Source organism: Malaclemys terrapin, chromosome 6 (assembly GCF_027887155.1).
Source record: "Malaclemys terrapin pileata isolate rMalTer1 chromosome 6, rMalTer1.hap1, whole genome shotgun sequence".
In the NCBI taxonomy this organism is placed as follows: domain Eukaryota; kingdom Metazoa; phylum Chordata; order Testudines; family Emydidae; genus Malaclemys; species Malaclemys terrapin.
In genome coordinates this window covers 108,478,724-108,494,038 of record NC_071510.1, presented here as the reverse complement: position 1 = coordinate 108,494,038, position 15,315 = coordinate 108,478,724, and the positions used below count along the sequence as shown (strand labels likewise).

The following is a 15,315-nucleotide window of genomic DNA, read 5'->3' as shown; positions in this document are numbered from 1 at the left end:
ATCCTCCTCTGAACCAAACAGTGTGTGACATGAAAGATCCATACATACTTCAGTGGCAAGACCTAACTAACTAGAAGTTGGTGCCTTAAATGAGACTTTTACATTCATATATTATGTGCCTAAATAAGTGGTCTGGTGTTCATGGTCCCTGAATACCCAGCAGCTTCCATTTATTTCAATTATCAGGAGCCACTTAATGGTCAGTACTTTTGAAATCCAACTGTTTGTTGAAGTACATGATATAAGAGGTGGCCAGAAAATGGAAATCCCTTCATGCAAATTTTTTTTTGCATTTTTGAAAAAAAAAAAAAAATTGTCCTGAATGGGGACAAAAGTCAAAAATGAAAAATTTTTCAGGGGAATGTATTTCAAGAAAAATGCTGTTTCGGAAGAGCTTTCCAACTGTGCTACTGGAGAGGCAGAGAGCTGGGGCACTGAGCCTATCCATCTGCCTCATTCCCTACACCTCACTTAAACTTCCTATGAAGCAAAGAGCCTGGCTGCTCAGCCTCCACACCTTCCTCCACAGTTTTGGGAGCCAAAGAAATAGATAACATAAGAATGGCCATAGTGGGTCAGACCAAAGGTCCACCTAGCCCAGTATCCTGTCTTCTGATAGTGGCCAATGCCAGATGCTTCCGAGGGAATGAACAGAACAGGTAATCATCAAGAGATCCATCCCGTCGCCCATTCCCAGCTTCCGGCAAACAGAGGCTAGGGACGCCATCCCTGCCCATCCTGGTTAATAGCCATTGACTGACCAATCCGCCATTAATTTATCTAGTTCTTTTTTGAACCCTGTTATAGTCTTGGCCTTCACAACATCCTCTGGCAAAGAGTTCCACAGGTTGACTGTGCGTTGTGTGAAGAAATACTTCCTTTTGTCTGTTTTAAAACTGCAGCCTATTAATTTCATTTGATGGCCCCTAGTTCTTGTGTTATGAGAAGTAGTAAATAACACTTCTTTATTTACTTTCTCTACACCTGTCCTGACTTTATAGACCTCTGTCATATCCACCCTTAGTCGTCTCTTTTCTAAACTGAAAAATCTCAACCTTATTAATTTCTCCTCACATGGAAGCTCTTCCATATCCCTAATAATTTTTGTTGCCCTTTTCTGAACCTTTTCCAATTCTAGAATATCTTTTTTGAGATGGGGCAACCACCTCCACACACAATATTCAAGATGTGGGTGTACCGTAGATTTAAACAAAGACAATATGATATTTTCTGTCTTCTTATCTATCCCTTTCCTAATGATTCCCAGCATTCTGTTTGCTTTTTTGACTGCTACTGCACATTGAGTGGATGTTTTCAGAGAACTATTCACAATGACTCCAAGATCTCTTTCTCGATTGATAGCAGCTAATTTAGACCCCTTCATTTTATATGAAATTGGAATTATGTTTTCCAATGTGCATTGCTTTGAATTTCATCTGCCATTTTGTTACCCAGTCACCCAATTTTGTGAGATCCCTTTGTATCTCTTTGCAGTCTGCTTTAGACTTATACAAAACTACTCAAGACAGTTCATCTTCAAATTTTCCACCTCACTGTTTATCCCTTTTTTCCAGATAAATTATGAATATGTTGAATAATAGTGGTCTGTACCTCTCTCCATTCTGAAAACTGACCATTTATTCCTACCCTTTGTTTCCTATCTTTTAGCCGATTAGTGATCCATGAGAGGACCTTCCCTCTTATCCCATGACTGCTTACTTTGCTTAAGATAGCTGGTGTGCTCAGCCTCACCGGTCCCTATGCTGCGGGAGAAGTGGTAAGGCTGAGCGCCCTGGCTCTCTGCCTCCCCAGAACTAGGTGGGTGGGAGGATTGAGAGCCCAGCTCTCTGCCTTTCTGGCAGCTGGAACTGGGGTATAGCGGGGAGACTTATAGTTGGGGAGGCAGAAAGAGAGAGCATTCAGTTTTGGCAGTCCTCCCGAAAGTCTTTTATGAATTTCACTTCAGAAAATGAAATTGATAAAACCCTTCAAGGCAGGCAGCCAAGGAGCCATAATTTCAATTTTTCCAGCCTGCAATAAAATTGTTTTGGTAAAATTCAAATTTTTGTGTGGTAAATTTCAATTTTGTGAAAAGGGAGTTTTCTATAAGAAATTCATTCTGGTCAAAAATTCCCAACCAGCTCTAATAATATATGAATGTAGGAGACTAACTGTAAGTACCATATTGAAAACCTTGGCCCAACAATCCACAAAATTTATTAAAAAATGGTCTGCAATAACAAATCTTGTTTTTCCAAATTAGTGCTATTAAAAAGAGATTACTTTTCTATCAGCAGTTTGTGCTAACAAAAATTATAAAGTCCTTTTTGTTGTTGCTGCTGTTGTTGAAAAAATCGTCTTGTTCTTAATGTTGGATCAAATGTAATTGAAAGGCATCATTTTATTTTATTATCTAGGAGGTGTTTTAAGTTCAAAAGCAAAGCGTGCCAAATGTTCCACCCACAAGCAGAGGGTCATAGTGATGCTGTATAACAAAGTATGTGACATTGTTAGCAGTTTGGCAGAATTGCTTGAGATTCAGCTCCTTACTGACACAACTATTCTTCAGGCAAGTTTCATCAAAAGAATTTCCATTTGAGAGTGTATTTTTTTTCCAAAGCAATTCTGAAGTTTGACTACCTTAGCAATAACATTAAATGTAAACCAAATACAGTCTAGTTCAGTGGATGAGGAAATTTTCAAAATGACTTCTATAGTCATAGTATTGTAACTTTATTATTTTAACTGTCTTGCTAGTGATCTTAAAATGTGTAATTTTTAAAAAATGTGTAATATTTTAATAACACTATTAAAAAAGGAGTTATCTAAACAGAGAAAGATACATGTAATATTTAGACTGCAAGTCTTTAGTGGATTCATTATAAAATTAAGATTAAAAATGTAACATCATTTTACAAATAGCAAACAAGATGTACCTGTGAAGCAGTGAATGTATTTAATTATGCTCTGTTATGTCAAAGAGCTTACATATCACTTTAGTGGAAAGAGTATGTATTTACTGTCATTTCCTCCTTTTGACAGGTATCCTCAATGGGAATAACACCTTTTTTTGTAGAAAATGTCAGTGAGCTCCAGTTATGCGCCATCAAACTAGTGACTGCAGTGAGTACTTTTTTAACCTATGAACAAGCTTAAGGATTTAATGATATTGCTGTTTAAAAATAAAACATACACATGGAAAGAGACATTAGTTCATCCATTTCATCTCCCCACCAGTGCACATTTTTTCCATTCTAGTAAAGAATTTGAATTTTGAACTCATTTTATTCTGCACAGTGTATATTTTTGACATCATGATGGAGGAACATAATTTAATTTACTTGACCCTCTTTGGTTTGTAGATTAGTTTATGACAATGGGACATTCCAACTAAAACCAAATAATTAAAAGAAAACCTCAGATATACAATATTATAACTAAAAAGATTGTAAACAATTTTGCCCTCCCCAATTATCGTATTCAAATAATTTTATACTTAAGAGTTCTTAAGAGAATTATCCCAAATAAGTAGAACTTCCTACACTATGTTCACACCAAACCCTGTATGTTGTTTTTCTCTTTTTTTATTTTGTCCTTGAATTTACAACAGAAAAACCTATGACATCTTCATCTCACTATTGTATACTGATATTTTAATGTAATCAGAAGTAACTGAATATACAGATGTAGATCTGTTGATAAAAGTGTACCATTTTTGTAGTGATATTTCAGAATAGAACTGGACTTAAAACTATAGTTCTGGCTGGATTGTGACTCTTACCTCGTTCCAAACACACAAAGTTGAAGCAAGGTCAACCCAGGAGAAAAAATCATGCATCCAATTTTATTTGCATAGTTGTTTTTTTTTTTTTTTTTTTTCACTTTTTAGATTTAAATTAAATCACGTGAATGTTTGTATGAACTTGGAAAACCTTTTCAGACCTTGCTCTCTGTTGTTTCCCTTTCTCCAACATAATGACGATAGGGCTTGTCTACACGGGGAAGCTATTGTGAAATAAGATAGGGTGTGAACTTAAAGCACAATAGTTTTTCGCAATAACTCTCCATGTGAACTCTGGTATTCTGCACTATATCACCTTTAGAGATTTATCTTAATCCACTGGATTACCTATTCCACGGTATGTCCCGATGTAAACAAATCCTTAGTTATCTTTGCCAACCCTCCATGCAGTTTACTTTGTAGGTTGTAGAGTCTGTATTTAGACTGAACAGTATCAATAATATTTTCCATTAAAAATAAATGTATTTTAATAAAATAACTTTATTTTCAGTATGTATTTTATAAGCCTAATACCCTTAACTTAAATTAGCAAAAGCAAAGAAATTTAAAGATGGCTACCACTCTGCTTTTGAGTTACCTTGAATTTTACATAGATAGAATAGCAATCTTGGAAAACTAGGATTTTTTTCCCCACATTTCTGGTTAATGACCTGATCCTTCTTGTAAAATCTTGTACCCACAGTAAATTCATGTCATGAGATAAAAATACATATTCCATCTCTATATTTTTCACCATTTCTTTGACAGCCATGGTCACAGTTTGGACACAGATGAATTCTAACTCATATATATTAGAATAATTAGACTATACTGCAAAGTTAATTTTTGTGCTAGTTACAAACCACAGTTTGACTTCCTAAGAGCTGTGCTTTCTATCGTACAGGAGCTCTTTTGGCTTTCTCAGCAATCAAGCATGCTCATATAATATGATCACAGAATAAAAATCAAAGCTCTATGCCTGCTTTTTTCTTAAGTGGTACACTTTTTAGTTTTTAATAATATTAAAAAACCCCTCACTGTCTCATGTCCTCTTCTCAAAGGAACCTTAGCAATATACTTTTCCTTAATGTATTTTCCAGGTTTATTTGATTTTTTTTTTTCCATCACCATAGTTTCTGGAGCTGTGCATTGGTATAAGATTCAAAGCTAGGAATAGCAATTATCCAGATAAAAAGTATATGTGAAATGGTTTTCTTTGGAAAATGTGGGTGGAGGGGAATCCATGTTGCAAAGTGATTCACAGAAAAATAAAATTTTAAGGACCGTTATATTATGAAAACAGAAAAACCCTCTCAGAAAGCTTTAAGAAGCAAGTTTGTTTCATACTATATCTTCAACCTTTGCAGAGGCAATATGTTCAATGTTTTTAAAATCAAAGTCTGTCTAAACAAAAGAATAGCTAAGCTGAACTGCCCACCCCCATGTATTGAAAAAACAGTATGTTACTCAGATACCTGTCTGTCACTTGAAAATATAAAAAATAAGTTGTGAATATTTTAATGAATACAAATATGGAAAGCTGTTGGTTTTGAAAAAAATGGTAATATGCTATTTTGGTTTTCTGTAAAACGTAACCGTTATTTTTTTATACATATATATATATATATTTTTGAATCCTGTACCTGCTAACAGGTGTTCTCAAGGTATGAAAAACATAGGCAGTTGATTCTGGAGGAAATTTTCACGTCACTTGCAAGACTACCAACCAGCAAAAGAAGTTTGAGAAACTTCAGGTAATGTTTGACACAGATGGCTAACTTCTACAGAATATAATTTTCAGTATATAAATGTAGGGATTTAGATTTTACATGGTTTATTAATGATAGTTATAAAAACCTACAATTCCACAAGTTGCATTAATTTCTTAATGAGATCAAGCAAATAATTCTATAAATATGATGTATCTGTTCCTGAAAGAGCTTTTACAGTGGGAACAAAAGTGGAATAATTATAGAACAAGCAATCTGGGTCCATAGTAATTATCTGCATTTCCTCTACTTGTGTTGCACATATCTGTACTTGGTTTTTGACTATTTGTGACTTCCAAAGGGACAGTAACAAATAGAGACACATATTTCTAGCTAGGTACCTAATTACATATTTAAGTGAGACTAAGTGAAGGTATGCAAATAGAAGTTTCAAGCAGGAAATTTTTCAGAAGCTGGCTATATGGAGCCATTTAACCTTATGCTAGTGTGATGGTAGAACTCCATCTTGGACTAGGAAGAGTTAAAGGCCCAGTTAGTCACATTCACTTCATCTGTGTGGTAATTAGGTAGTTACTTGTCAGCCAGAGAGGACAGGACTAAAGAAGGATCAGGAGATACCTTAAGAGAGACCTAGGTTTATAAATAGGCTGAGAGAGTTCAGACAGGCAGATTCCTGTGAAAGATTCAAGTTCCTGTGAAGGTTAGAGTCTTTCGGAAGATGTAAGCTCAGTGGGGCAGTGCTTGATAACAGAGCCAAGGAAAGGCAATGGAACTCAGGAAGGGGTTGAGCACAGGGCACAGAAGATAGGTTGATTCATTGGTGACTTTAGTTACCTCAGAAGGAATCTGAACTAGCCACTTATCAGTCAGAGGGCTGAGTAGTGCACAAAGGCAGACAGCCTACAGGGAGTCCTAGAGTGGAAGAAACCCTGGAGTGTTGTGTCCTAGACCTAAAGGGTGCACTACGGATGAGTTCATCCCATAACAGCCAGAAACTTCATAAAAGCCTCCTCATGAAATCATTGCACAAAGCTTTAAAAAGCATAATTATTTTGCATTTAATAAAATCCTTATACAAAGACTAAAGAAATCCTTATCTAATGATAATATTTCATGTCAACATTTAAACTTCTAGTCTCAAAGTAGGAGCACAAGGCATCCATCACCCTTTGGTCCTGATGATTTGCTGCAGTTTGGAGAGGCAGCCTCTCTGACTGTTTATAACATTCCAAAAATCTCTGTGCCTCTTTATTGTACTCATCAGTGAGGCTCTTTTCCTTTCTCTCACAGATGTGCAAAAGAAACCAGTTATAATAACACAAGGCATGTATTGCTCAGCAGCTTCCAGTCTTGTTATAAAGCACCTCCATCTCCCACTCAGCCTTTCAAATGCACGTTCTGCTGTCACTCAGGATATAATTAGAGGTCCTTTCTGTTATCCGTGTCCAGTAAGCGTACGTCTCCACTGCAGCTGGGAGGTGTGATTCCCAGCATGGGTAGAGAGACTTGCACTGGCTCTGTTCAAGTTAGCTCACTAAAAAAGCAATGTGGATATTATTATATGGATAGCAACTTGGTCTAGTCACTCGAAATCAGACCTGGGGGACTGGGTGGGCTTGGACTTGGGAAGCTAGCCTGAGCCACCACTGACCTTTCCAGGCCACCCTACATTGATATTGGTGAGCCTTCCACAGTGACCAGACAGGCCATGGAGCATCATAAAGAAATATTCCTTTCTGTTGATGAACTCTGAGTCCTGGAGGGGGGGAAGAATAGGTATGTGAGGTCCCATCAATAGCCCCAGTACAAATTAGGAACCTCAGCCCTGCAAATCTATCAATAAATTGTGCATTGCCAAGCTTTATTGCAGAGCATGCTTCCATGACAACAGTCCGGATGGTTGATCTATCTAGCACCAAACTGATTAGCCACTGACTGATTGCCACTCCTGACTGCTAACGTCCAATGGCAATGGTCAAATGTTTCTCCATGCTGAAGAGTCAGTGGTGTGCTGCTGCTGGAACTCTGGCATGAGCTCTGAACAGATCACTAAAAAAGTAGCCTTTGTCATCCAGAAATTCTGCTGTCATCCTAGGTTTGGAGTACTATCCTTTCCAATCAGTTAGTGCTAGTTTCCCTGGCCCAGAAATGGTACTCCACCAGGTGAAGCTGCTCCAGGAAAAGTTAATCCTCTAGTAGCTGCTCAATTTCATCTTCTTCTTCTATCCAAATCAGTCTGGCACCTGACTTCAAAAGTCATCTGGCTGCATGACCACAAATGCAAGTGCATTAGCCTCTTCATATTTATGACTCAAGATCACCATTCACAGCAGTATTCCCCACATGACAGTAATTTGAGAATTTCACTAAATTGCAAAAGACAGATGAATCATGGGAATTTGCTAGTTTCACCCCCAAGTCTCAGAATTGCAGTGGCTTCTGGTAGGTATCCTACAATATATCATGACAATAATCCCAGAATGCACAGAGCCCAGAAGCAGGACAATGCACCATGGGCTTATTTTGAAAAAACTCAGTGCCATGTGGACATACTTATTCAAACCGAAGTAGGTTAAAGCTGGTTGCATGGGTGCACTATTTTCTGAGAGTTATTCCACCTAAGATTATATGCAAAAATATGTTCTGCAAAAACTACCCCATGTAGACAACCCTAAATCTTAGAGAGGTTTAAATTATCCTTGCGTGGCTGTGCCAGTTCAGCTGTGTGTTTATACAAGAGCTTTCTCTTTCATCCAATATGTCTAATTGCTCCTGAAGTCATAATCCTGTGTTTGACCTCTGTCATAGGAAATGCTAACGTCACATATTCAGCATTATAATTTAAATGCTATATCATATAAAAAGAGGGAAGAGTAGAGGGGAATAATCTTTGATTAAACAGTAAGCATTATCTGGTAATTTTCCTTGCTACTTCAAGTGAGTTTAAATTTTAATTAAGATACAATAGTTTCAGTTTTTCCTGATGGTGAAAATTCCTCTTTAAAGGAACATTGGCATATAATGATTGGCTTAGTTTTCTTACAGTAGTACTCCTTACATACTATTACATATCAAGTGCTTTAAGAGGGTTAAAAGAAAGACACTAAAACAAAAATTATTATTCTCCTTCGAGTGCTTGCTCATGTCAATTCCAGGTAGGTGTGCATGCGCTGCATGCACGGTCGTCAAAAGGTTTTCCCCCTAGCAATACCTGTCTGGATGGCTGTGGAGCCCCCTGGAGTCATGTCTTCATGGTGGTGTATATAGGTTCCTGCCGACCTGCTGCCTCTTCAGTTCCTTCTTACCGCCAGTGACGGTCGTTGGAGCAGCTCTTTTCTTGCTATGGCAAGCAATCCCCTAGTGGACTTTTTCTAGTTGTATATAGTTTAAAACTTAGTAGTATTTCAAAATAAATAGTTTAAAACTTAGTAGTATTTCAAATAGTTCTTAGTTAGTAAGATAAGTTTCAGTTGGGGGATTCCCCACCTGGGTACTGGGGCATGCCTCGGTCTCAAGGGTTTAAGCCATGTAGATCCTGTCTGGAGCCTATCCCAAAGGGAGACCCACACGACTCCTGTTTAAAGTGTTTGGGGGAAGCCCATCAGACTGAGAAGTGCAAAATCTGTAGCAGCTTCCACCCAAGGACTAAGAAGGAGAGGAACTTTAGGCTGAAATTACTCCTCATGGAGTCGGAGCCTATGGACTCCCGCTTGGAGTTTGCTGCAGTCCTCGAGGAAGGCAAGGTTGTTGCGAGGACCTCCTTACAGGCCTCCTGAGATTCGGCGGACTTGGCAACCCATACCATGGCAACAACCATAGCCATGAGAAGGAGCTCATGGCTTCAGGTGTCGGGACTCCCGTCCAAGGTCCAGCAGACCATTCAGGACTTGCCATTTGACTTCATAGAGCTCTTTTTGGAGCAAACGGACACTAAACCCCACAGCCTTAAAGGACTCAAGGGCAACTCTGAAGTCCCTGGGGCTTCATACACCAGCCCCCTGAAGAAAGCATTTTAAGCCTGCTCCTCGATTCTACCCAACTCCTCCTATAACAGGAAATTGGGCAGGAGTAACAGACTGTTCTCATCCTCTAATCCAGAGCCAGGGCTCAGCAAAGCAGTCTTCAGCCATCAAGCCAAACTTTTGAAGGTGCACCCAGGGGCGATGCACCAGGTCAGATCCCAGATCCTTTCCCTCCCTTTGTGAATCCTCTATCCCATTTCTACCATGCCTGGGCACAAATCACCTCAGACCAATGGGTCTTGAGCACGGTAGAATTGGGATATTCTCTCCAATTCTGTTCCCTCCCGTCTTCCTTCCCCATCCCTCTTCAGGGACCGTTCTCATGAGCAACTTCTTATGCAGGAGGTGCAAACTCTCCTACAACTCGGGGCGGTAGAGGAGGTCCCTTTAGAATTGAAGGGCAGGGGATTCTATTCGTAGTATTTCCTAATCCGAAAAACCAGGGGTGGGCTCAGACCTATTCTAGACCTGCAAAACCTCAACAAATTAATAAAGAAGATAAAGTTCCGCATGGTTTCTCTGGCTTCCGTTATCCCCTCCCTGGATCCGGGGGACTGGTACACCGCCCTCGATCTGAAGGATGCATATTTTCACGTGTCCATAATCCTGTCCCAAAGATGGTTCCTCCACTTTGTGTTCAACAACACTCACTATCAGTTTACGATTCTCCCCTTCGGCCTCTCAACAGCCTGTTGGGTGTTCACCAATTGCATATTTATTGTAGCAGCCTTCCTGCAGAAATGGCAGGTGCAAGTATTCTCGTACCTCGAGGACTGGCCAATCAAAGACTCCTCTAGAGCCCAAGTGAAAGTCCAGGTAAGCCTAGTTCGTATGACATTCCACAGACTCGGCCTCATACTGAATGTAGCAAAGTCAACCCTAACGCTGACTCAGAGAATAGAGTTAATTGGAGCTCTCTTGGACTCCGGGGAGTCAAGCCGGGCATTCCTTCCAGAAACTTGCTTTCTCACCATGGGTGCCATCATAGAGGAACTCAGGTGATACCCCACCACTATGGCACGAAATTGCCTGAAGCTGCTCAACCATATGGCCGCTTGTACATGTGTAGTACAGCATTCCAGGCCTCGGCTCCATCCCCTTCAGGCTCGGCTAGCCTCTGTGTACAGGCTGAATTGAGACCGCCTAGACAAATTAATCACACTCACCCCGAAGTTATCGAGTTCTTCAGATGGTGGCTTGACCCACAAGCGGTGTGTGCAGGAGTGCTCCCTCCTCTACTTTTCCTGGAAAGTAGCATTCTTGGTAGCTATACCTTCCGTTAGGAGGGTTTCAGAGCTTAAGGCCTTAACCTCAGAACTCCTGTACATGGTCTTCTATAAGGACAAGGTACAGTTGTGACTGCACCCAACTTCCAAAGGTTTATCTTCCAAAGGTAGTTTCTCAATTCCGTGCAAATCAGGACATTTTTCTTCCTGTGTTCTTTCCTAAGCCACATGCTAGCAACAGGAAATGAATGCTCCACTCCCTGCATGCCAAACAAGCATTAGCCTTCTACATTGAAAGAACGAAGCCATTTCGAAAATCAACACAACTATTCATTGCAATTGTGGAGCGTCTAAAGGGACTTCCAGTCTCGTCCCAAAGGATCTCTTCTTGGATCATGTCTTGTATCCAGGTGTGCTATGACTTGGCAAAGATACCTGCCCCACTGCTGACGGCACACTCCACAAGAGCGCAAGCAACCTCAGCAGCATTCATGGCACAAGTTCCTATCCAAGACATCTGCAGGGCAGCGACGTGGTCGGCGATCCACACCTTTTCATTGCACTACACCATTACACAGCAGTCCAAAATGGGTACAGCTTTTGGCAGAACAGTGCTACAATCAGCAATTCCATACGCTCTGACCCTACAGCTAGGTAAGGCTTGGGAGTCACCTACCTGGAATCAACATGAGCAAGCACTCGAAGAAAAACGGTTACCTACCTCTCGTAACTGTTGTTTTTTGATATGTGTTGCTCATGTTCTTTCCAAGACCTGCCTCCCTTCTGCCGGAGTATCCGGCAAGAAGGAACTGAAGAGATAGCGGGTTGGCAGGGACCTATGTACACCCCCATGAAAGCGTGACTCCAGAGGGCTCCACAGTCGACCCAACGAGTACCACCTTCTGACGACTGTGCACACAGCATGCGCGCACCTATTTGGAATGGACATGAGCAACACATCTTGAAGAACATCATTTACGAGAGGTAGGAAACCATTTTTTATCATGCCAAAATGACTTATGTACCTTCATTATCTAATAATGTCATAGATCTGAGAATAATTTAGGCTGTTGCTTTGGAGTCAGCATAATGAGTACAAAACATTTTGAGTACAAACACATAATAGATGCTTAATGTGCTATTGGAAGCAACTCACATACTACTGAGATGCGGGTTGTACAATAATCTATATAGGATAACATTAATTTTATATGGCTCTCACAAGAATGGTGCTTATTGTATTTTGTTTTTCCCCTTTACAGTGGAATAGTTGGTAAAGCTGTAGGTACTCATTTAGAACCCAGAGAACTTGTCTTATCAGGTTTTAATAATGTAGGTAGGTAGGACTAAGGGTTAAAAGTCCTTTGTATTGTCCCTCTTAACTATAATGATATACTTTTTGTTTTCTCCAACAGGTTAAACAGTAGTGATACTGATGGAGAGCCTATGTATATTCAGATGGTAACTGCACTGGTTCTACAGCTTATTCAGTGTGTTGTGCACCTGCCATCCGTGGAGAAGGATTCTAATTCAGAAGAGGAGTCAAACAAAAAAGTAAGACCCTTTAAAGAGAGATGAAACTATTTCATGCAGGAGTGTGCATATGTACTTGTTCTGTGACACTGGTCCAGCCCATGGAGCAGTGTTAATGTGTATGTGGTGCATAGTAACATGATGTACTGAAAATGCTGGGTTGGAGGGTCATGTTTTCCTATATTGTACATTCAACAAATGAATTTTGCTATTATTTTTAGGTGGATCAAGATGTCCTTATTACTAACTCATATGAAACAGCCATGAGAACAGCACAAAACTTCCTTTCCATTTTCCTTAAGAAGTAAGTGTTATCACAGTCTTTAGTTGTGTTTTGATGTTTGTGGTTCATAATTACAATTTTAACTCCGTTATAGACTCAAATTTGGCACTCCTTAAAGTTCTGAAATTTTAATCAATAGAAATTTTTGTGGCGAAAATTGAAGTTTGAATTGGACATGGTATTTTTAAATGTAGGACATTGTAAAAAGAGATTTTTCATTTTACGAATACTTTTTTGCGAAGTTCTGTCTTCAAAAGAAAAGTCACATTTGTTTTATTCATTAAGACCCGCTGAGAACTATTACATGAAGCTATGAATTTTGAACTCCTGAGAGGTTCAGCAAGTCTTGATAGTCACTAAGGTTTCTTCACAAATCTTGTAAAATGTGTGAAGTCTGCAACCTGCAATTGCAAAATTGCAAGCATCTGAAGTGTAGTTCAAGTTTATAAATTTTGCAGAAAATCTGGAAAAATTAGTTACTTTCATATGACAGATAGCTCCAGTTAAAGAAACTTGCAAGTAGTTTAAAATTCCATGATCGGTAGCTCTATGCACAGAACTTTTTAATACAACAGAAATTCTGCGGGGAGCTGTTTACACATGCGATAGCTTATACCACATAATACGAAGAGGAAAATTTCAGCTTTCACCAAGGGTGTTGCATTAGTCACCAGTAATGTGAAAGAAAAACATGATTTACAGATTGTTTTTAAGGTATACTGTACTGCCATAACAACTAATCAGAATTAGTTTTAAAGAAATTAACCTAATTTTTTTTATTAAACTACATACCTCTGAAACACTACCAAATCATCACATGCCAGGCTCTGATTTGATCTTTCTCCACTGCACCTGCTGTTTATGGACCAGCTATACCAAGACTTCATATCACCCTTTATATTAAGGCCAGAGACTGAGTTGAGACCTCCTAAATGCACTATTCCACTATGAACTAGGGAACCTAATTTATTCTCTGTATGCAGAATTGAAACCCTATTATATCTAATGTATTCACCCTGCAGATACAAGCAAGATCTTCAGGCTTATCTCAACCATTCAACATACATTCACTTTAGATGCCAGAGTACCAAATTCGCCAAAATAGACTGGGCCCTTTTTCTTAGCCTTGGGGGGGAGATGAGAGTCAGCACACATGTAGAATTTATAGTCAATATCTGAAAAGTCTGTAAAATTGTTATAATACCCCCATAAAGTACTAAAAAACCTGTGTCTCCAGTAGTTGAAACCAGTGCTAGATAAAGAAATAATAGACTGGACCAGGGAACGAATCCTAGGTCTCTTTCATTGTAATGTGGAGTATTGAAAGGGCTACCCTCATTTGTCCTACTTTTTAATATGAAATTTTAGCTACTTTTACTCTCTGTCCTTTATAGGATGTATTGCTGAAAAACATAGCTAAATTAGGATGATTCTTTCTGTTGACATTTCAGGCCTATCAAGTTTTAGAAATACACGTGTTTTTGTACGTTGGAACAAATAACAAAAAGTTGACCCTTTTTAGTACATTATTATATAACATTTTCATTGTTTTCCTTTAAACAGATGTGGTAGTAAACAAGGAGAAGAGGATTATAGGCCACTGTTTGAGAACTTTGTTCAAGATCTTCTTTCCACGGTCAACAAGCCAGAATGGCCTGCTGCTGAGCTGTTACTTAGCTTATTAGGAAGGTTGTTGGTAAGAGACCACAGTATTTCCAGTTTATCATAGTGATATAAAGTGCTGCACATTCTTATTAAATGTAGCCATCTTCTCAAAAAGCTGTTCCAAGGTAAAGATCTGGTGATAGTAGAATGATCAGATCTAATGCCACATGAGTTTTCTGGCTTTGCCATAATAAGAGTGGCAATGATGGACAGAGACTGATCAGCCAGCCAGACAGCGGAAGGATCTCACTGGAGATTGATATTGATATGGGCGCTGCTCAGTCTACAAGCCAGCTATGTCCCTTTGGGATTTGCCATGATGATGATTCCTTTTCATCATAATGAAAACTTGTTTATTTTGACATAATCTTTTATTAATATTTAAATGTTTGTTTGTAATATATAATGTTCATGCTTCATTTAAGAACTTTCTGCTGATGTATATCAGTATATTATATAATATACTGAATAGTATACAGATAGTGAAGTTTAGTTTGGAAAATTATTGTATTTGAAAGGTAATTTGAAAGAAAGTGACACCATGGACTATGTTGCTCAGTGATGGTCACTTGTATCCTTCTATGGGGATATTTTTCACATTATAATTCTAGTCCATAGCACCCAATAGCTGCCTAGACTCATATTGGGTAAAACCCACCAACATCTGCAGATATTCATATATGATAGCTTCTCTAGGCTGCTCATATAGCACAAAAATATTATTCAGTAGTTTAGTCATCTTGCTAGTATAGCACATTAACATAGAGAATGCTATGATTCAAATAAATTAAACATTTTAACTGATGTAGAATGTCTGAAATTCATAAGTCACTGTGATAAGTAGTACTGGCCTGTTTCTGGGCAATAGCACAAATAATTTATAATCATGGCCATGATTAAGCCAGCTAGATAGTAGCTTGCAGTTCACTGGTGTACATATGGCAGGTAGATTACGTAAGTATGATGTTAACATGCACACATTTCATTCATTCATTCATTCATATATATATATATATATAAAAATTCATTTCCTTCACCACTGGGCCCCCTCCCTGCAAAAAATACTCCTGAGATT

The 15,315-nt window shown here is 38.9% G+C and overlaps 1 protein-coding gene across 6 annotated transcripts in view; it reads left to right on the top strand.

Annotated features, from left to right (window-relative positions):
- NIPBL (NIPBL cohesin loading factor) overlaps window positions 1–15,315 on the top strand; it is a 289,804-nt gene that overhangs the window by 212,196 nt on the left and 62,293 nt on the right. For all 6 annotated transcript variants that reach the window (XM_054031741.1, XM_054031737.1, XM_054031736.1 and 3 more), the window contains 6 exons: window positions 2,418–2,569; window positions 3,043–3,123; window positions 5,435–5,535; window positions 12,175–12,313; window positions 12,514–12,596; window positions 14,139–14,271. In XM_054031741.1, the coding sequence (XP_053887716.1) occupies window positions 2,418–2,569; window positions 3,043–3,123; window positions 5,435–5,535; window positions 12,175–12,313; window positions 12,514–12,596; window positions 14,139–14,271 (689 nt within the window). The remainder of the gene's footprint in view (window positions 1–2,417; window positions 2,570–3,042; window positions 3,124–5,434; window positions 5,536–12,174; window positions 12,314–12,513; window positions 12,597–14,138; window positions 14,272–15,315) is intronic.